The 21,554-nt window shown below is 42.2% G+C and overlaps 2 protein-coding genes across 4 annotated transcripts in view; both read left to right on the top strand.

The window, feature by feature from the left end:
- Window positions 1–7,211, top strand: part of prkx (protein kinase X-linked) — a 32,131-nt gene extending 24,920 nt beyond the window's left edge. For all 3 annotated transcript variants that reach the window (XR_014118211.1, XR_014118209.1, XR_014118208.1), the window contains one exon: window positions 125–7,211. The gene's annotated coding sequence lies outside the window, so the exon portion shown is untranslated. The remainder of the gene's footprint in view (window positions 1–124) is intronic.
- A 47-nt stretch (window positions 7,212–7,258) lies between these two features.
- On the top strand, window positions 7,259–19,347 carry mxra5a (matrix-remodelling associated 5a). The gene is made up of 7 exons (XM_081701543.1): window positions 7,259–8,196; window positions 8,609–8,817; window positions 9,051–9,180; window positions 9,396–9,786; window positions 10,146–14,363; window positions 15,120–16,032; window positions 16,481–19,347. Exons 2-7 carry the CDS (start codon window positions 8,639–8,641, stop codon window positions 18,387–18,389), a joined length of 7,740 nt encoding a protein of 2,579 aa, XP_081557669.1. The 5' UTR covers window positions 7,259–8,196; window positions 8,609–8,638; the 3' UTR covers window positions 18,390–19,347.
- Window positions 19,348–21,554: the final 2,207 nt, after the last annotated feature.

Raw genomic sequence — 21,554 nt, 5'->3', positions numbered from 1 at the left:
CCTCCTTTTTCCATACACAGCTTTCCACACCTCAGGAAGTATCTCAGAGTTCAGGTGCTTTTCCCTGGAGGATAAGCCTGATTGAGTCAATGAAATTTCTTATTACACACCTTCCTCCTCACAGCACTCAGTCTCCCCGGAGGTTCCATGTTTAACTGGCACCTGCAGTGCCATTACCGGACCTTCTGCGCTTGTCCAGATGAGCCCCATGGTCCAGAAGATCAACACTGGAAAAGGAATCAGCTGTTTTCTCCAGTACGGTAAAGGCACCAATAAACAGTCCCAATAAACTGTTGTTTCCCCTTTTATCATTTCAGTGTTGCTATCTGTTCCTTTCTTTCTTCTTCTTTTGTTGTGGAGACGGTAGCTTTTTTTGGAATATGGACATGAGGGGGGATATGTAAATCTTCCCCAAAGCTGCAGGGCTCCATCTGTATTCCAAGCAGGAACCACATTTGTTCTGTGAAAATATCACTGCTACTGCAATAATTCCACCAAGCCAACTTGAGCAGTTCAGCTATGCTCTGTGAAAATGCTCTTTAGTGGACTAGAATTGTGAAGTTGCACTATTTTTTTAAATTACATTATGCAAATTAGTCACTGGTAATGAGATAGTTGGTAGAATTATTAATGAGTGGAAAGCACTGTAATTGATTTATTCTGTAGCACATACTGCAAGAAAGTAGACGATGCTGTCCTGGGGATTTAGTTGTCCAGCTCTGTGGTGCTTGTCCTGTAGTCTTCCTCACTGGAGGTGGTCCTGCAATCTTCTTTCCATATGCAGGGCCCCTGAGTCCAAGCCCCAAAAGGGATCCATATGGAGCCTTTCAGAAAGTTCATCCGTTAAAACCCCCTCGAAGCGCACGGCTACTATCCCATCTGTCTTTGGCTCTGCTATCGTCTTTTTTTCCAAACGCATACTTTGCAGTGATGTAGTATCAATCTCTGTGTTATGCAAGCAAGTCTTCACAATAAGGAATGTAAGTTTATTTAGTACAGAGGCTTGATGTATTTAGGCCTAGATTTGCCTTCGTTAAAACGAAGTCCTGCTACATAGTCCAAATGTAGACATATGTTAACTTTTTAGAACAGTTGTTCTAGATCTATCAACAACTGACACTCAGTTCCACAATTGCAAAGGTAGTTATTCTGGATAGAGCCATTCACTTGATCCTGGTTTGCTCACAGGCCTGTAACATTTCATCATATTCATAAAGATACTGTCCAGATACTGTTAAAAACATTTTCCAGCTAATATTGTATAATGCAGTCATAGAAGCCACTCTGAGTTTGATCACCTTAGTACAATACCTTTCCAATTACTTTGAACATACATGGCCATACTAACGCTTGTTGTCTCTGGATCTGGTGTGTTTAAAAGCATTTTAATGTGAAGAATGTGCAGAACAGCTGTTGTATAAATTATGTGTCTGCCATTTGTGGTTTTGCCATTACCAAAGCTACAGGTACCCATTACATAATCCTCTACTTACAGTAAAATTATTGCCTTTATGAGATTTGCATCTGGTCCCATTCATGAGCCCATGCAGAACATGCACATTGCATGAGGAAACTACTGACTCAACTTAAATTCACCTTCTTAGTATATTATAATCTAAAATTTTTCCATTTCACTTTTACACATCAACCTAAAAAGTCCCAAATCAATGCCATGCAATGGTTCTATTGGGTTCATCTTGACCAAAACAGTCTCGCTATAAGTTGCTTCAGGTTTGCTTAGGAAAGCCGACATTAGGTTTTGTTTTTCTTTCTTCCTCTCTTGCTTTCTCTGTCAGGGATGTTATTGATGAGGTTTCACGGCTACTTGCTTTCGAATGCGACAAGCCAGAATGAAAGGTATTCATTAAAATACCATTCCACAGATGGTTCTCATCAGACTGTTTTAATCAGTTCTCCCCAGGTTTCATGCTCCCTCCCACACCCCCTTCCTTCAGGCTTCCATGAGTCATTACGGAGGAGCCAAATGACCCTGGAGTATGAAGTGACACAGGGGTTTAACTGCAGAGATCATTCTATGAAAGCCTTTTCACTAAAAATGCACTTCTTTCCAAACCCAAAGAATGAATGGTGTTAGTAGTAAAGACGTCCCTGGATAAAATGACTGGATGGAATGACTTTCCGGGGTGTTTTTAAGCATATGTGGCATGTGATTAGTGGTTTTGTTGATTGTCTAAGTGCTTTCGAGACAAAGATTGCAGATGAGGATGGGACAAAATACACTGATGAGCATGCACTGGCATTGATGAGGCTTGCTACCATGGCAACTGCACAAGTATAGTGTCTAGACTTTATGTACATCAATCTGTAGATCTCCAGACTGGACATACAGACACAATATAGCAAAGAGAATAGTAAGGGAGGTAGTGTACTGCTTGCCTACGGAGAACAAATAATTGCTCACTGACATACTCCTCTTGGCTGCATGTCTTCCTGTACACTAGAGCATAGCAGTTCACTGAATGACATGACTCAAAGGCTTAATCTTAGGATCCTTCTTGTCAGTGTAATGCTATGCTCAAGATCCACATGCTGTTACAACATTTTAGGATGAATATTCCAAAATGTAAACTAGCAGATGTGTTTCAGCAGCACATGCATACAGGAATGTCTTAAACAGCTGAAGTTCCTAAGATGTTCCTAGTATCAAAACCTGATTATGTTTAACGAAATATCTAATTCACATCATCTGTTCACTCCCAAAAACCTTTTCTCTGGGACAACACCCTGCCAAACCAGTTACGAAGTCTCAAAATCCAGTGAAATGGTCATATCATCCAAAAATGGAATTTCTGGTTTATATTTGATTAGATTAGATTAGGCCACAGTAGGTCAATGCACTAGTGGGCATTTCCCCAGTGGCTCATAAGAACGGAGTAGGTTTATCTAGCGTTTGGATTTGGACAGAGCCAGCCTATAAAGAACAGTGTTCCAAGTTGTTTCAGATTGGCACTGGGCCCCTCATCGTGCAGGTAACAGCTTGGCACCTTGGGTAGGGGCTTTGTTGAGCAACATGCCAGTGGTTTTTCCACCACCAACACTCGAGCATGAGGGCCTGGTCCCAGCTGCATGCAGCAGGCCGGGAGTCTGTTTATTGCACAGCCTTGACTGTGGGGAGCTTCGGCACAGGGCCAGGTGAGAGAGACCGAGAGTGGAGGAGAGCATGGGGAAAGACCTACAAACCTGCGAGCTCTAACAGAACGCAGCCACTAGACAGTGACGGGAAGCAGCCTCTGTCCAGAGAGGAGGAAGTGCGATGAGTTCGATCAGAGACAGCTATGAGCAATACGCCCAGGCGTAGCGTGAGCTCAGAGTATTCACTGTAGTGCACTTTTGAAGCGTTTTATAACATGCAGGATTTGTTTCGGGATTTCAGGGCTAAGGTTTTGGCTTCAGTGTCAGTGCCATTATGACAGTTTGTTACCATTCTCTACTGACATGTGTTTGTTTTTCAGCTAGGAAACCATGGCTAACAGTCCCCATTACACATCACTTCATCCACTACAAACCAGCATGGCAAGTTACAACACACAGAAGAATTTCTTACAGTTCATTCCTGCTAGTTTGCTGAAGATTTTACCATCGGTCCTAATCTAAGACCATGGTATCTAATGAAGAACCTCAAGAACACCTGAATATTAGATCCAGATGTATTAGATTAGAGTTGGAATTTCAGCTTATGCCCTGAGGAAACTTTTCTGCATCATCACTGCCAAAGTAGAGGCAAGACAGTAGTATTCCTGCAACATCTCTGAATGTCTTAGTATGGATTAGCATGTATGATATACAGCATACATAAACTGGCAGTAATACTAAGTGATACTAGCAAACAGTCATTTTCGTTCAGTTGTTGATTCCTTGCGGTTACTTCTTCAATTCCAGAGCGGCAGAATCTGCCAATCTGCTTTATACACGTTCCATTTGCGTACGTGCTGAGCCACCCATCCTCGAGCATCCAAGCAGCGGCACGCACACTAGGAGAGTAAACACACTGGAAGCTGGGGAGCGTGGATTATTATTGCTAAACCATGCTGCGCTGCAGGTCAGCTTGCAGCCGCAGATGGGCCTCTTCAGGCACAGAGGGGCCGCCCAGTGGGAGAGCAGTCTGATGGGAGGGAACACCACCGAGGGGGGGGCTGGCCATCACGTGGAAGCTTCACGCTGCCCTTTTAACACTGCTCTCATGGCTCCGTGAGCGTCGCGCTAATGATCTGGACAAGTGAGGCTGATCTGGGATCAGCGTAAAACAAAATGGATAACAAATTGGACATCATAAGATGAGATGACTGGGTTGGTATCTGCAGTAAATCTAATCATGTAATGGAAACAAGGACTGTTAATTTCCTGTGTCTTACAGGGTTGATTTATTATTAAAGGTATTCATTCAAAAGTGTCCTCAGGCCTTAAAACATTTGACTTAAACAAGAATAAAGTAAGACTTACAGAAGTTCTATTTTAACTGAATTTACTGAATTTGGAAAGAAACCTCATCAAGGTATTGAACCTCATTAAATGTGTGTGTGTGTGTGTGTGTGTGTGTGTATATATATATATATATATATATATATATATAATTGTTGTTTTTTTTTTGTTTTTGTTTTTTGGGGATGTATAACAATTTGAGGTATCATCCTTGACATACAGCAACAAGTATCAAAAAAAGCTGAATGTTGAGAAGGCCTATCGGTCTATTCCCCTTCTTGGTTCACAGCTTGAAACTGTCTATTGTCTGCTGTGTAACTTGACTGGCAGCAGGTCGCCCCTACACCTGAAGGCTGTTTGCTAGAGGCCAAGTGTGTACAAGGCCATGACCCTGTTTCAGGAAAACAGGAGATCGTGGATTGCTGCTAGAAACGGCTGGAGATTGAAAAGCCAACACGTGCAAGCCAGGTGGAATTGGCACCACTGTACGAGCAGTGATACGGTTCTTAAATGACTGTTGACAACAGTCCCTGTGAGCAGGTGCAAGCTTTGATGGGCTCCCCTGTTAATGCTGTGCACAACATGCCAGGTTCAAGGTTAGCATTAAATGGCCTGACTTCTAATTTTGACCCTATATGAAAACATCAAAAGTTCTGTCTAGGGTCATAATACAGCAGCTTTTAACTAACAACCTGTAAACACAGGACATGCTCAGGTGTCCTGTAATCAAATCTAAATCAGGGATGCTAAGTGGCCTAATGTTTCATATCTAAAGTCTAACTAAGTTTGATTTCAGTTAGATGAACTCTCCTTCTTTGTTCAGGCAAAACTGGATAAGACTCTTTTCCAGTATGGTCTTGGACTTTAAACTGTAGGTAGAGATTCCTTAAAGAACATCCTTTTCAGTTTACCACTAAAACCCCATCCTGACCTCTATAAAACTAAAGGCCAGTCTGGACTCCAAAGCACATTTTCCCCTCTTCCAGGATTAAATGCACTGTACCAGTGTTGTCCAACAGTTCAAGCATCCACGTTTCCAGAGTATGCTTATGGCAAGCAAATCGTAATTATGCCCATGTGTGGATGACTCCTGATCGACTTCTTGGTTCGAGTCCAATCCAGTTTGTCTCATTCTGAATTCAGCCCAGCTGTAGTGCGACACAGCCGATCTCCATATGTCTGGGGCACAGACATATTACTGTCGGTTTATTTTCGAGTGTCATGGTGCTTGAGCAGACACAGTAAGGCCACTCTTTCTCAGCCTGCCCTGTGCACAGAGGTGATAGGAGAGGAATCTGAAGTCTCTACCATGTACTCCATCACACCTAATGCATGCAGGGACCGGGGCTGGGAATTTTTTCAGAGGTCATGTAGCATGACAGTATTCATACATTGTACCAGCATTGGCCAGAATAGAGGCATTTGCTTGTTTGTCTGTCTGTTTGTTTGTTTTTATCAGCTGTGGAGGACAAACATTGGTATTAGGTGGGCCAATAGAAGGCGAGCAAGCCACACGCAGAGGTCACATATCATAAACAAAGAGAATGCAAAGAGTGAAAAATGTACTGTGTGTTTTGTGTTTGTGGTGTGTGTGATGTGTGCATGTGTCCCTGCTTGCTTAAAAAGAGCAAATCAGTAGCCTCGTTCCTGAATTGGGCCTTTATGGAGGCTTCAAGGTTTTCTTAGTTATGAAAAATGATTTTCTTCTGTCCATGTCCCCAGTCTTGCTATATTATAGACTATAGCAAATCTAAACTTCCTTTGAGAAGTAACTGATAGTCTATTTCTTTTATTTCTTTCTCATTAAATGTTTTTGTCTCAGGCTTCTTGGCTGTTTTCATAGTTGTCAGCATGCCTCTGGCAAAGAATTTTAAAAGCTTAAACAAATAGGTCCTTTTGTACTGTTTTTTTCTTTTTTGTCATCTCATAACTCACTTCTATCATGTTTTAATGAGCTTAGTAAAACATAATGAAGCCATTTGTGGAAATAAAATGATGCAAATACAAATATATTGTCATGAGTAATTACAAACACATTATCTTTCTTGTTACTATGTACTTTTCTTCTTCTGTTATTTATTTACCAATAGTATATGTCACCCAGCATTGGCTTAAATTGTTCCAACATACAAAAATGACTGATAATATGCAGTTAAACTTAATCTTAAATTAGCTAATTATTTCAGATGTATTAAAATCATGGAGTTTGCCATATTTATATTCATTGTTAATGAAAGAAACAATGTAATACGTTAACGAATTCACTTTTTTTCCCCACCATCTGCTCTGCAGTACATAATTAACTTCTTTGTGTATTCAATAACTTGTATGACAACACCTACATGTTGCTTTCATGAAGACATGCTAATGCTCTTGAAGTGACACGGTGATGAATGGAATGTTCCGGATGGTCATGAACTGTGGCAGGACCTGCAACCTTTGACTGTGCTTAGTCATCCACTTTTAAACTCTAAATGCTCCATGAAAACCAATGACTACAAAGCTTAAGGAACTTAGACATACCTCAGAAAAAGTTAGAGGCACAGAGGGGTGAGGCTTCTGTTTAGCTTTGTCATTTATCATGTCCCAATGATATTTACAAGGATATTGGTGTGGACCCCAAAACATGTTAATTCAAACACTTATATTACAGAAATTAATGTCAAAATATTTATTTTGTTTATGGGGCGGTGTTAGTTTGAAGTTTTGTCATAGCATAATTTATATACCTCACAACTTTAAGAACCACACAAAGGTAGAAATACAGAGAAATGCAAGGCTAAGGCTCTCTCTCTCTCTCTCTCTCTCTCTCTCTCTCTCTCTCTCTCTCTCTCTCTCTCTCTCTCTCTCTCTCTCTCTCTCTCTCTCTCTCTCTCTCTCTCTCTCTCTCTCTCTCTCTCTCTGTGTGTGTGTGTGTGTGTGTGTGTGTGTGTGTGTGTCTGTCTCGTAAGGTTAATGACAACACTTTGAACCCTGTTTGACCCTTATTTAAGAGCTGTCTTATCCATTTACGTCCAGTTTGGCACAGAAAATACACCATTTTATAAACAACCTAAAGAACCTATTATTTTACAACTATTTGCATGTTACTTATAAACGTTTTTTATAAATAAATATTTGTTTGGAATTCTGTCAAAAGAAAACACGTCACGTTGCCACAGATGTTGAAGTGATGGACCAGAACAACTGGGCATTCACGGATGCACAGTTTAAACTAATGCACAAACGCACCCCTTAACCTGGGTCAATGCATCGGCGAAGTGACTCTTTGTAGACAGTCGCAGTCGAAGTGCTGATGCGAGAACGCGCGCTCAGTCACTCCTCCCTAGCGCCAAGCAGACGTATCCGCACGCGCCATCAGAAGAAAGTTCCAATTTCAAGTTCCTCAACTAAGTGTGGAGACAGCTACACGCAGGAACACCAAGACGATTTGGAATATCGCGTCGCAAACATATAGAAAAAACATACATTAAGTCATATACATTTATTTATTTAGAAAAGGAGGCTGCTTTTTGTAAACGTTTTCTCCAGAATTGGAATTAGAGGGGATCTGTTTTAATTTTGCAGCAGGGAAATATATTTAATGAATGTTCATGAATATAAGTTTTTTGGTTTTTTGCAATTTCATTATTACTTCGTTGTTGATCCTGCGCCGTGGTATAAGTCATTCGAAACTCAACCTTTCAAAAGAGTAATGAATGAAAGTCATGTTGGTCTTTGGTAGTGGTGGGATTTTGCTAACAAAAAGAACTTAAGGTAAGTCTTCTAGTACTATATCATTACCTTAATAGTTAAAATATTACTACAGCAACTCTGACACAATCTGCAAACGAATGATTTAGTGCTTACCCGCAATGTTTTGTATAACCGTAGAAGACTTAAACACCAAAGTCTGGTACACAAAATGTTTTATTTCGCGTTTACCGTGCACGTTGTGTGCAATGTCTGCCTCTCTAATATCAGTCAAGTTATTTTCCACATGCGTTCTCCTGTCTCTTATTTTTCTTATTATTATTATGGGCGAGCGCTTTAAAACCTGCTTGACTAATTTGATTTTGACATGAAAAATTCCATCATAGAGATCGTCTGCATAATGCTTCTGCTAAGAATGTATTTTGTTTGACGGTGATGTGCAAAATTACATTCTGACACCCGCGTCTGACTGCAGCGAGAGGCGCCCGCAGTTGCGTAGCTGAAGATGGGCCGTTCCGCTGCTCGTGTTTTGATGCTGCTGGTATTGGCAACGCTGCCGGGAAGATCGAGATGCTGCCCTCGGCCGTGCGCATGTCACCAGCCGAAAGAAGTGCACTGTACGTTCCGCTCATTGCTCACCGTTCCCGCCGGCGTGCCCAGACAAGTGGAGCGCATGAACTTGGGGTAAGCGTGTGGCAACAGTTGAGAGACCGAAGAAGCTCCAACAAAGATCTCTTTGTTTTTCCTTTGCTAGCTTGAAATTAGTTGAGCGGGATGAGGAATGGCACACCTGTCTAGCAAAGAGATTTACATGCGAGCTCAGGATTCAGTGCAAGATTCCAAATCAGGATTTACAATCCTGTATAAGTTAATTATAGTTTCGTTTTTTAGTATGACTACTTTTATTCGTTTTTCAGATTCAACACGATAAACCGAATCACCGACAGCTCTTTTGCCGGTATGCGTAAACTGGAATTCCTTTTGATGCATGGAAATGACGTTCATAACATTCCTGGTGGGGTGTTCCGCGACCTGATATCCCTTCAGGTGTGTAAATCATGCACAGTAAATGCTTTTCACTGTATCTCACAATATCTTGATATTATCAAGTTACTATATCTCCCTTGTTTTAGCAGATCAAGATTACTGATAAAGAACCATATATCCTGTATGTGTGTGTGTGTGTGTATATACACACACACACACACACACACACACACACACACACACACACTCACATACTTTACCTTCTCCTCTCCCAGATGATGAAACTGAGCTATAACAAGCTAAAAGTAATTAGTCAACATACCTTCCGGGGCCTCTGGAACTTAGCCCGGCTGCACTTGGACCACAATCGTATAGAGTTCATCCATCCAGATGTCTTCCAAGGCCTCACCTCCCTTCGCCTGCTCCAGCTGGAGGGTAACCAGCTCAAGCAGCTACATCCGGCCACCTTTGCAACTCTTTCTGTGCTGGGCCACTTCCCTGTGTCCACCCTCAAGCACCTGTACTTGTCAGAAAATGGCCTGATGACACTGCCGCAGAAGATGCTAGCTGGCATGCCTCACCTGGAGAGCCTGTTCCTGCATGAGAACCCCTGGGTCTGTGACTGCAAGATGAGCTGGTTCAACGAGTGGAGCACCAATACACCAGGTCATTATTATTTTAGAAAGCAGTTCAAATGTTAAAAAAAAAAAAAAAGTGGTAGAGTAGTGGAGTACAGTACATACAGTAAGAAATGAAACTATGATAAATCATATGCATACAATATAACTATAATTATTATAAATACATTTAAACAGCTGAATAACCCTTGGGAATTGTTGAACATACTACATGTAGTCTGAGAACTACTTTTATATGCTGTTTTCACTTGACTGCAATTAAATAATGTACTTAATGCCAGTTAAATCAGTAAAGACAACACTAATTGCCAGATTACTAAGATTTCAGTGAATTATTCTTACATCTTGCTTAGCTCTGTCTCTCACGCTTTCTCTCTTTCTCATCAGGTGTGCTCAAATGTAAGAAAGACAGAGCATTTGCAGGAGGCCAGCTGTGCCCTTTGTGTTCTTCTCCTAAACACCTGAAGAAAAAAGACCTTCAGAAGCTATACAGTCCCACCTGTAACAGTCCAGTCATTAGTGTCCCTCACAGAACCTCTGCCCTTGACACAGAGAGTGAACTATTGACCATAAACAACTTCCGGCAACCTTTTGGGAACATTACACTAGGCCTGTCAGATGAGCATGGAAACACAGTTGATCTCAAGTGCCAAATCAATGAAATTACAGATTCAACCAGAATTAACTGGGACCACATTAATCCACACCAGATCTCTGCAAATGTCACACTGGCATTAGATCTGGAATGCCCAATCGACAGATCCAACTATGAGAGGCTGTGGCGACTCATTGCATATTACAGTGATGTTCCTGCCCACCTGCAAAGGGAGCTCATGCTAAGCCAAGAGGCTCACATTAGCTACAGGTATCGACAGGATGCAGAAAAAGATGCACTTTACTACACTGGCGTGAAAGCCAGTGTTGTGGCAGAGCCTTCATGGGTAATGCAGTCATCACTGGACATTCAGCTAAACAGACCCAAATCCACAAGTAAAAAGGTTAGACTCATTCTAAGCAGCTACGTGAACCAAGTGATAGAGGCAGACGACGCAAGAAAGCAGAGGAGAAGGTGGGTTATGATCGAGTCCAGAAATGATACAAGATTATCGCAGGTTGGAGTGGTGGGCGGTGGCATTCGGATGAACTGCAGTGTGCGCAGCTCTGGGAACGTATCAGTCAAATGGATGCTCCCTGATGGCTCTAAACTTGAAGCGCCATACCGAAGCAGTGATAACAGAATCACAGCATCTCCCAATGGTTTGCTGGTAGTGACAGCTGTGGATCACTCAGATTCAGGAGCGTATTACTGTATAGCACAAGTCGCCGATGATGTCAGTGTTCTGCCCTTTCATCTGACAGTGGAGGAGTCCTCGACTGCGCCACCTGTAGGTGAAGAGGTAGCTGAACCTGTGGTAGGAGTTGCTGGTGGATCTGTCTATCTTCCCTGTGACGCCTCAGGTTCTCCTGATCCAGATATAAATTGGATAATTCCTAATAGCAGCATTATAAACATGAGGACAAACCTATCCAAGATGCAAGTGGCCTCAAATGGAACTTTAATCATCTATCACAGCCAGCTATCAGATAATGGTTATTATAAATGTGTGGCAGGGAATCAACATGGTGCAGACTCACTGGCCACAAAGGTGACCCTGACAAGGCCCTCTGGTGCACTACCTTTAAGGAAATATTCCAGCAGACCTCAGCCTGCAGAAGGAGTCTCTACAAAAATAAAAGCCCCCATGGACAATGATGTAGAGACATCTGGAAATGGAGAAGCTGAAGTAAAACCTCCTCTTGACAAAATAGATGCCCCTAATAGAAGGAAAATACCAAACCTTGGTGTACGGGGTGGACAACCTTTCAGAAAACAGTGGAGACGTCCTGCTATACCAAGAAGACGGGTCTCTGCAGTAGCTGACAGGAGTAACACAGTAGATCCAAGAAGGAGAATCAATGTGTCAAACAGTCAGATAGATCCAGAGCGCTGGGCTAACATTCTTGCAAAGGTACGCAGCGGTGGCGGCCGTCCAAGTACAACAACTCCAAGCTCTGCTAGCACAAATAGATTACAGGAACCTGACACTGCCAGCACAAAACAACCAGGATTACCTGACAAGACTGGGGGATCATCAACAGATGGTACTATGACCAGAGCACCACCACAAGAAGCAACATACACAGTTCCTGCATCAGAGACACCTGTCCAAACTACTGAAGTAAGCCTAGACATAAGACCTCTGGACTCTCAGGATCGGACCCATGTAACATACCATATTTCGGCTCCCGAAGTCAGCCCAGATTCAGACTTGTTTACATCCAGCACATATGTCATGCAGACCACAAGTAGTCCACAGCCAACTCATCATTTGGTGACATGCCCAGATGTTACAACATTGGCTGAACCAAGCACTGTGGGGAATGCAGCCTCATATGAAAGTTCTTTTCAAGGAAACCAAAGCCACACAAAAGTTGGTAGCAAAGTAACTGAAGCAATTCAGAAGGCTGAAAGTGATGATAATGGTAACACTCATGGCATCTCAAAACCCCTTAGACATGGAGCAGAAGTTTATCATGGAGAGTCTGATCACAGACCAGTTATGACCACAGCCGTTTCTTTTGAAGAACAAAGCATAGAAAAATATGCTGATTCTAATTCCTTTACAAAAACAACCACATCTCAGCAAGCTACACAGGGCCTACAAATATCCAAACCACAGGAGAAACATCACAACTCCCAAATTCTGCTACTTACTACTGCAGTACCATCAACTAAACCCAGTTCAGAAAATAACCAAGAAACATACAAAATCTCCCTTAGTCTTGTACCTCTTTCGCGTGCAAAGTACTCGTCCAATACGCGACGCAAGAACGGTGGCAGACGCCGAAAACCGAAGAAAATTAGACCAAGGCCAAGTAGCTCCAAATCATCTGCAAACGTCACAAATGTCACACCGCAGCCCACTACTTCAGCCTTCGTTTTTGAGGTCACTAAGACAACAGCCTTCTCTCAGTCTAAAATAGAAACATCTGCAAGGGCCACGGATGCCAGAGCCAAGGTGGATACCGCTGTTCCATTTACTGAACGCCAAGCAACGTCATTAAGCAAAATGACTCATGAAAAGAACACAGGTCCTTTATATGGCAGCAGCAACAATCTATCATTTAATTCTTCACTCAAACAGAAAGTGTTAGGAGCCAAGGACACACCCTTGTCTTATGCCAAACCACCTAATATATTTATGAGCATCCCAGTAGTGTCAGTGTCTCCATCAACATCGCTAGGTTATATAGGGCAAGAAAAATCAACCACAGCCAGAGAAACAGTTTCCACTTTATCTCCAGTTCACAATTCTTTTTTCACAGCAGCTAACCAGGCGATGTTTACAATTATCCAACCCCCTGTAGTTAAAGCTGTTGATGAGGTACAAAGGCAACGTGGTACAGGAGGACCCACCTCTAGACCAAACTCTTTCACATCCCCATCGAGTGCTCTCTCACAACTAGAAGGGACACCAGGTACGGGTACAGGTAAAGACAGATCTCAAAATCAATACAAGCCCAGTGAAGCTGAACATTTGGAGGAGAATATGTGGGAATTTCCACTGAGGCCTTTCTCCTCATTTGCCCCAAATACGCGGCATGAAATCATTGAGAGTCATGACTCAGAGGTCCCTGGTGGCTCAACAAAAGCAAACATTTATGAGCAGGCTCATGGGATTTCTCAAGTTACAAGAGAGATGCCAGCAACTTCCCAAAGTGCTCCAAGATCTGCGTTAGCTACTATAACAAAGCCGCACACTGCTTTAGCAGATGGGGATTATATCAGAGAAGATTCAGCCTCACCTAGAAAACCTGGACTAGCAGAAGAAAATGTACTTCTGAAGGAAAATAATACTCCTATCACCTCCCTAGCCAAAGATAAATCATCAGCAGCAACATCAGCTACTACTTCTACTACTACTACGTCTACTACTAGTACAGTACCACCAACAACAAATAGATCCACTTCATTATCAGCAGTAACTGCACCACCAATAACAGCATCCACAGCAAAGCAAATGAAACCATCTAGATTTCACCCACGTGTATCTTTACAAAATATACCTATTAGTGGAGGTGGGGCAGGTCAACCTGACAGTACAAATCACATACCTGACAGACCAAAACAGACAAATGTAATCACAGAACAGAAGACCATTGGCAGGCCAAATAAAAAGAAAGAAACTGATAAGGCAATGCTGCCTGTCTCTCATTCTACAGGTCATTTAGAAGATGCTGTCACAGATATGGTATCAAACACCAGAAAGCCAAAACTACAAAATGCAGTTAAACCAGTTTCCACAACTGCCCCAGAATTCCCAGTAGCAGCACCTACAAGTCAAATCCCTCCTAGCAGGCCGGATAGTCAAGGTAGGGGCACCTCCAGTGTCCACCATGGTACATCTGGAGGTGCACAGCAAAAACCAGCCAGGAGAGGGCTGCCTAAGATTACAAGCACTGAGATTAGCACTGTAACAGTACAAGCAGAGTCAGATGCCCAGCTACCCTGTGAGGCTAGAGGTCTGCCCAAGCCCTTTCTTTCCTGGACTAAAGTTACCACAGGTATGCAGACCTTTATTAAATATCTACTAGCTTCACTTACACCTACAGTGAATATTTCAAAAACTAAAATTGTTAGCTAATGAGGAGTCCAGTGATCATGTAGTAATGTTGCATTAGTGTGTTGTGATTGATCTGCTATACATTTTTCATTGTTTAATGTTTGCAGTGTTTACTGTGACATGAGGAGTAGGACATTAAAAATAGGTTCAGGTAAAATTAACTGGAAAAACTGATGAAGACACATTACATATAGTGTATATTGTTAAATCACTGCAAAAGAGGATGCAGTAATGTCATCAATTCTCTCTCTGTTTTTCTTGTGTGTATGTTTACTATATACCAGAAGAGAACTGTGTCTAAAGGAAGGACATATATTAATATCACATGAATATTACAAGTATATTAAAATAGTTTGATAATGTATAATTGTTTACACATTAATTGTAACTTTAATGTTTCAGTTGATTAAGTGTTTCAGTCAATAATCTTGATTTCTTTTAAATATCTATAGAAATACATTTTGTCCAAAAAGGTGCTATGGTTATTAAATTATCAAAAGCTAAACCTCTCAACTGCAATGACAGACTTTGACATTTTTTCTCTTTTCCACAAATACTTTAAACGGTCATAAGAGAAATAATTAATGTTGAGTATCAGTGTTTTAAAATTTAATCATCAAGTATGTAATAGATATATTAATTATTTCCTATTTATGTATATAATTGCATACATTCATGTCACTATATCTCTATACAGGAGCCAGCATTGCTCAGAACACCAGAATCCAGCGGTTCAAGGTCCACCCTAACGGCACCCTCACAATCAGCCATGTCCTCCCTGTGGACCAGGGCCAGTACCTCTGCAGTGTCCGAAACCAGTATGGAGAAGACAAGATGGTCGTCACTTTGATAGTCTTAGCAGAACATCCCAAGGTGTTGCAGCCACGCTATCAAGATGCAATTGTGAACCTCGGAGAAACTGTTGAGCTGGAGTGTCAATCCCAAGGGCACCCTCATCCTCGCACCACCTGGGTACTACCTGATAGGACAGTTGTACATGCAGATGCTCCCACACCTGGCCGACGGTTCCTGATCTTGGCCAATGGCACACTTCGGATTACGTCTGCTACTTATACAGACCGAGGGGTATATAAATGCATTTCTAGCAACGCCGCTGGTGCAGATGCTGCATCAGTACACCTGATGGTTGCTGCCCTGCCACCGGTGATCCAACAGCTGAGGCGAGAGAATATCACCCTCTCCGAAGGCAGCATTGCCTACTTGAACTGTAGTGCCACGGGTGCTCCTCCCCCTACAATCAGCTGGACTACACCTTATGGTACACAGCTCTGGCCTTCACAATTTGTTAGTGGAACTAACACCTTTGTTTTCCCCAATGGGACCCTGTATATTCGTCATTTAGGTCAGGTGGATGCAGGAAAATATGAATGCACAGCAACCAATACAGTTGGTATTTCACTGAGAGCACTTAGTTTGACTGTGATACAGAGTGTTGCATCAGCCAGGGCCAGGATTACCTCGTCATCTGCGCAGAAGACAGAGGTCATCTATGGGGGAAGGCTGCAGCTTGATTGTGTTGCCTCAGGAGATCCAGAGCCCAGGGTCATATGGAGGACTCCATCCAAGAAGCTTGTGGATGCTCATTACAGGTAATGCAATCATACTGTAAACCGCTCAGGCACAAATACACGGACGCATAGAAGCAGGCACTTGCCACATCAACATTTTCAAGGACTTGCAGTATACATCCATTTATGCATATGTACTCACCCATGCACACTTACACATACACACACACACACACACACACACACACACACACACACACACACACAATATTGTATTGCCTTTCAGGATTCAAGCAATAGTGTAACAAAATCACTTCAACCAAACTTCAACCAAAAGGACCTCACAACTTACAACTATTTTTTTAATATAGGCACATAAAGTATTTGTTTACTAAAATATTTTTTTCTTATGTTCCCATTAGCAATGTTCCCATTGATCATGATAAAAAGTACTTGTTGATAACCTAATACAAAAGCACTGATTATTGACACATGATATTATATTTATGGTCTCAATCTCTTTTTTCAGTTATGACCCAAGGATCAAAGTGTTTATTAATGGGACACTGTCCATCCACTCTGTGACAGACAAAGACACAGGTGACTTTCTATGTGTGGCACGTAACAAAATTGGAGACGATTATGTACCACTCAAGGTGAGTATCTTAACGAAGCCAGCCAAGATTGAGCAGAGGACTCAGGCCAACCAGAAGGTGATGTACGGGAGTGACCTGAAAGTTGACTGTGTGGCATCAGGGTTGCCAAACCCAAAGATCCAATGGGCTCTGCCTGATGGCACTATGGTCAATAGCGTCAGGAAAACTGACAGCAGCAGTAGCAGCCGCAGTCGCAGGTATGTGGTCTTTGACAACGGCACCCTCTTCCTCAATGAAGTGGGGATGCGAGAGCAAGGTAACTACACTTGCTATGCCGAGAACCAGATCGGCAAGGATGAGATGAAAGTACATGTCAAAGTCGTGTCTGATGTGCCTGTGATCAGAAACAAAACCTATGAGGTTGTCAGGGTCATGTACGGAGAGTCGGCCTCACTGAAGTGCAGTGTCAAAGGAGAGGTTAACCCACACATACTGTGGATCTCCCCAACCAACAGAGCAATTACTTCAGCCTCAGACAAATATTTGATCCATAATGATGGCACTTTATTTATTCACAATGTGCAGCGTTTTGATGGTGGTAACTACACTTGTCTGGCAAGAAACAGTGCAGGGCAAGATAAAAAAGTATACAGGCTAGAAATCCTGGTGTCACCACCTGCAATCAATGGGCTGAGAGGTTCCACAAACTCTTTAAAAGTATCAGCAATGAGAGATCAAAGGAAACTGATCCATTGTGAGGCAACAGGCACTCCTGTTCCCCGTGTGATATGGGTTCTCCCTGAGAATGTTGTTCTCCCAGCACCATACTATGGGGCTGGGATGACAGTTCATCGGAATGGCACTCTTGATATTCAATCTTTGAAGGTAACTGATGCAGCCTTCTTGACCTGTATTGCACAAAATGAAGGAGGAGAGGCAAAGCTTATCATTCAGCTCGATGTGTTGGACACAATAGAGAAACCAAGACTCAGGAGCCCCAAAATGGAATCTCTTTCCCTAACTGTAGGCAGGACACTTACCCTTAACTGTTCTGTTGAGGGTTCCCCAGCCCCCCAAGTGACTTGGGTTCTTCCTGGTGGCACTGCACTAATGAGCGGCTCTCGGTTTACCAAGTTCTTCCACAAGACTGATGGGACTTTGGTTATTAGTAATCCTGCTCTGTCAGAGGCAGGAAATTATCGCTGCTTGGGACGCAATGCTGGTGGTCAGGTTGAGAGGACAGTGGTTCTATCACCAGGGCGGAAGCCAGAGATCAACAACAGGTACAACTCACCTGTTAGCATCATCAGTGGCGAAAGCCTCCAGCTGCACTGTCTATCTGCTAGTGACCCCGTCCACCTCACTTGGACCTTGCCAAGCGGGGTGGTTCTAAACCGACCACAGCGGGCAGGTCGTTATACCGTTCTACAAAATGGAACACTTTCCATCCAGCAGGCTTCTGTATATGACCGAGGCTCTTATACTTGCCGCACTGCTAACGAATACGGGAGCTCCTTGCTAACAATCTCTGTTATTATAATAGCATACCCACCACGGATCACCAGTAGCCCAGCTGCTACCACATATGCCCGAAGAGGAGTGGCTGTGCAACTGAATTGTGTAGTTGTCGGTATCCCCAAGGCAGAGGTGGCGTGGGAGACTCCGGACAGGACACGGCTAATCGTCAGCCCTCAGCCACGGCTGTTTGGAAACAAGTACTTGCACCCTCAGGGCTCCCTTATCATCCAGAATCCCATGCCGAAAGACACAGGCTTCTACAGATGCACAGCCAGAAACGTGCTAGGAGTTGACTCCAGGGGGGCATATTTACATGTGTACTGAGAAGTGTGTGCGTGTGTTCATGTCATTTCATAACATGCCCGGGGAACTGCGATGCTAAGCCATCAAGCTAAGCAGTAGCTTGATTTCTAAAGCATCTGTCAATGTGAACATGGCTTTCTTTAGTTCTACGACAGCTCTTATTATGTGTCAGGAAATCTCAGCATTACTTTGACAGAACTATTATGTCAATTACTGCATACATTCCAAGCGTTTACGAAGTGCTACTTAACCTTAGTATTAAAGCCTGATTCATGTAAATAATGCAGCCTTTTGATATTTCAAAACTTCTTTCACTGTTACAGACAATGACAATGTATGTCAAATTGTATAGATGAGAAAGATTATATTTTTTATTTAATCATGGAGAATAATCTAAGAATATTACTGATATCTTCTATGGCAGTCTTCTATGCAGAATTGTTTCAGGGATATTAGACCAGAGCTACATTAGCTATTTTTTATTCTATAGGTGGAGTAAAGTTGCTTTGAGTTATTGTTACCTAATTGCTTTTGAATACTTAACCTTTTCCTGTTTCATTACACTCAAAAAAAATTAGCAGACTGTTCACTCCTGATTACCTGCGTCTCAGGTCGGTAGATGGCATGAATGAAGCCAAATAAGGTCTGTGTTGGCACAGAATCAAACTTCACTGATCAACCAATCAGTGTGCATCAGCATACTGAGAGTCATGCATGTCACTGGGCAACATCCATGTACCACTGCATATAAGACTTATTTATGTGCAATGCTCATATTTTCCTGCTCATTTTCCAAACAAGCTCAGCAGTCAACATGATTTAAATTTGCATATTAAGTTGTTTAAAGCCGACATACTGCTTTCATCGCCAAAGAACCCCAAATGACACCCTTATTTGTATTACGTGTCCTTGATTTAACTTATTTGTCTTTTGAAGATGTGTATTGAGACATATTGTTATTTTGTCTTTAATAAAGAGAACTCACAAAAAACAACTCAGTGGAGAGTTTTTGAAGTCAGACAATCCAGACATACAATGTGAAGTGACAATGAAGTGATACAACCCAGAGTCAATTACACATAAACTTTCATAGCTTGGCAGTATATAGACAGGAAAAGAGTCAGGAAGGCCTTTATTTTTTATGCTATTAGGACAGTCAGTAAAACTCATAAGATGTTATACAGTGCAATTTCCTACTGTGGATTAATAATAAATGGGTCGAAAGTGGAAGGAAAATGTTTTGCCCTGCAAGTGTTTGCTCAGGGAATTTCTTTTTTTTTTTTTTTGTGGGAGTTATTACAGTGTCACTGGTTTGTATTACAGAAATTAAAAATGTGGATTTATGGGGGAAATACCCTGTTCATTTTCCATATTTGCAACTGGGAAAACTGTCATGTGGTGTTAAACTCCACATGCATAAAGAAGAATGGTACTTACTGAATACCTTTCCATCAGAGGGGTTTTGCTGATATGCTGATATTAAACTGATATGTAAATATATATGTAAATTATAAACAATTAATTTAGTAGTATGCAAATTATTCACATAATCCACATGTATGCAAGAAGATACTTAAACTAGCCTTCCCTCTAAACCACCTGGGTCTGGGTGTATATATTTGCATCTCGTTACCATCTCAACCGGCCCGAGCGCTTTCCATATTTACGCTTGGGTGTGTATTGCTGACCTGAGCTTTTATAAAACAGGGGAAGCCAGGCTTAATGCCAATTCTAATTCAAATCATTCACTTCGTCTACTCCCTTGGACATTTGATGATGCAGTGATAAGATAATTTATGGCTTCCTGAAATGGTGTTTAATGGTCTTGTCATTTTTTTCCAAGCATTCCTCACTCTTGAATAAGTGTGGCTAAATTTTAGGTGCACCCCTAAGAGGCTATACAACATTTAAAAATGCAAGGACTGGCAACATGGGACTTTTCCAAAAGGAAGTAAGAAAAGGGATGAAATTCTTATTTTTCTTAATGGGAATCAGGCCCAGACACTCAAGGCACAACCGGGCGCTTTGCATTGCATTAATGGATTGCTGTGTAATGACTGTATTTCCTGAATATTTAGGCCAGCTGTCTTGCTCGCCTCTCTGTTTTCAAGATTTGTTATATTGCACTGTTTTGCATTTAACAACTGTTGGCTTTTGTTAACTTTTGCTCACTGAAAACATTTCATGTATTACAAATACAAATTAAAACAATAACATGAAATTGATTAGGTATGTCAGAATCTTCAATATATTCTACCATTTCACAGCTCAAGTGACCAAAATCCTACAGGACAACCCATGCAGTTCATGCCTATGCCACATCAGCCCTTCAAAACATATGTGTTGCCTATGAAAATGACCTATACTGTACCTCAGCCTGGAGCTAAGCAAACTTAGCAGATACATTACAGCGCGAAAACAAACCCCTGAGTCAGGCAGCCAGCCAGGATGCAGAGAAAGCTGTCTACTGTTTATGAGCATCTTTTCTTCTTTTTAAATCTATCATTACTTTACAAGCAGTAAATGCCAGCTGTGAGAATTCAACCCATGTAAAATGTAATATAAGTGGTGTTTTTGCCCATGATGAATGAGTTGGGTAGCTTGAGCCCTCCGTCTTCATCGTTGGTTTTTTAATGCCAGTAATTAGCCTGCTGGACTAAGTGCCTGCTAGACACCAAAAGTTCCCATGTGCAAGTGGCAACACACAGGCCCTCCTTAGGTGGGTTCAGAGCATGCAAACCCAGGGCGCTCCGCCAAACTTCCCCATGGCTTTTAGTTAGCTGAGCTGTACTAGTTTAGCATTCAGATGTGGCATGTTTCTCTCCCCAACGTCCATAGCGCGGTTCTCTGACACAGTGTATTCTGCTTCGTTTAAACATGCTGTTAATTAAATACCTGAGTGTATCCTTCGCACTAAGCGTGATTTGGTTTAAAGTGGAAATCTGTCAAGAAGGTGCGTATGCTACTGACTATTAAACGTCGCGCCGGATGTGCACAACCATAACAAATGCGTTCGCATCGAAATGCCGAAGGGATTGGCTGAGGAAGATGGAAATTGACTTGAGCGAAGTGGAGATGCTTTAGATAGTCTGGGATTTTCCTCCGTTCCTCATCTTTCACTGCTGTTATGGGAACCACTTCCTTTGTGACAGGCCCACAGAGACATGCCAAATACAGATCAGCAAC

This window comes from Electrophorus electricus, chromosome 18 (genome assembly GCF_041902795.1).
Source record: "Electrophorus electricus isolate QZ-2024a chromosome 18, ASM4190279v1, whole genome shotgun sequence".
Classification (NCBI taxonomy): domain Eukaryota; kingdom Metazoa; phylum Chordata; class Actinopteri; order Gymnotiformes; family Gymnotidae; genus Electrophorus; species Electrophorus electricus.
The sequence above is the reverse complement of the archived record's forward strand: the minus strand, read 5'-3'. Positions and strand labels throughout refer to the sequence as shown.

Excerpts from the sequence above, each read along its gene's own strand:
- mxra5a (XM_081701543.1), top strand. The coding sequence starts at position 8,639 with ATGGGCCGTTCCGCTGCTCGTGTTTTGATGCTGCTGGTATTGGCAACG. Across the intron at positions 8,818-9,050 it reads GTGGAGCGCATGAACTTGGG|ATTCAACACGATAAACCGAA; the intron begins GTAAGCGTGTGG and ends TTCGTTTTTCAG. Across the intron at positions 14,364-15,119 it reads CTGGACTAAAGTTACCACAG|GAGCCAGCATTGCTCAGAAC; the intron begins GTATGCAGACCT and ends ATCTCTATACAG.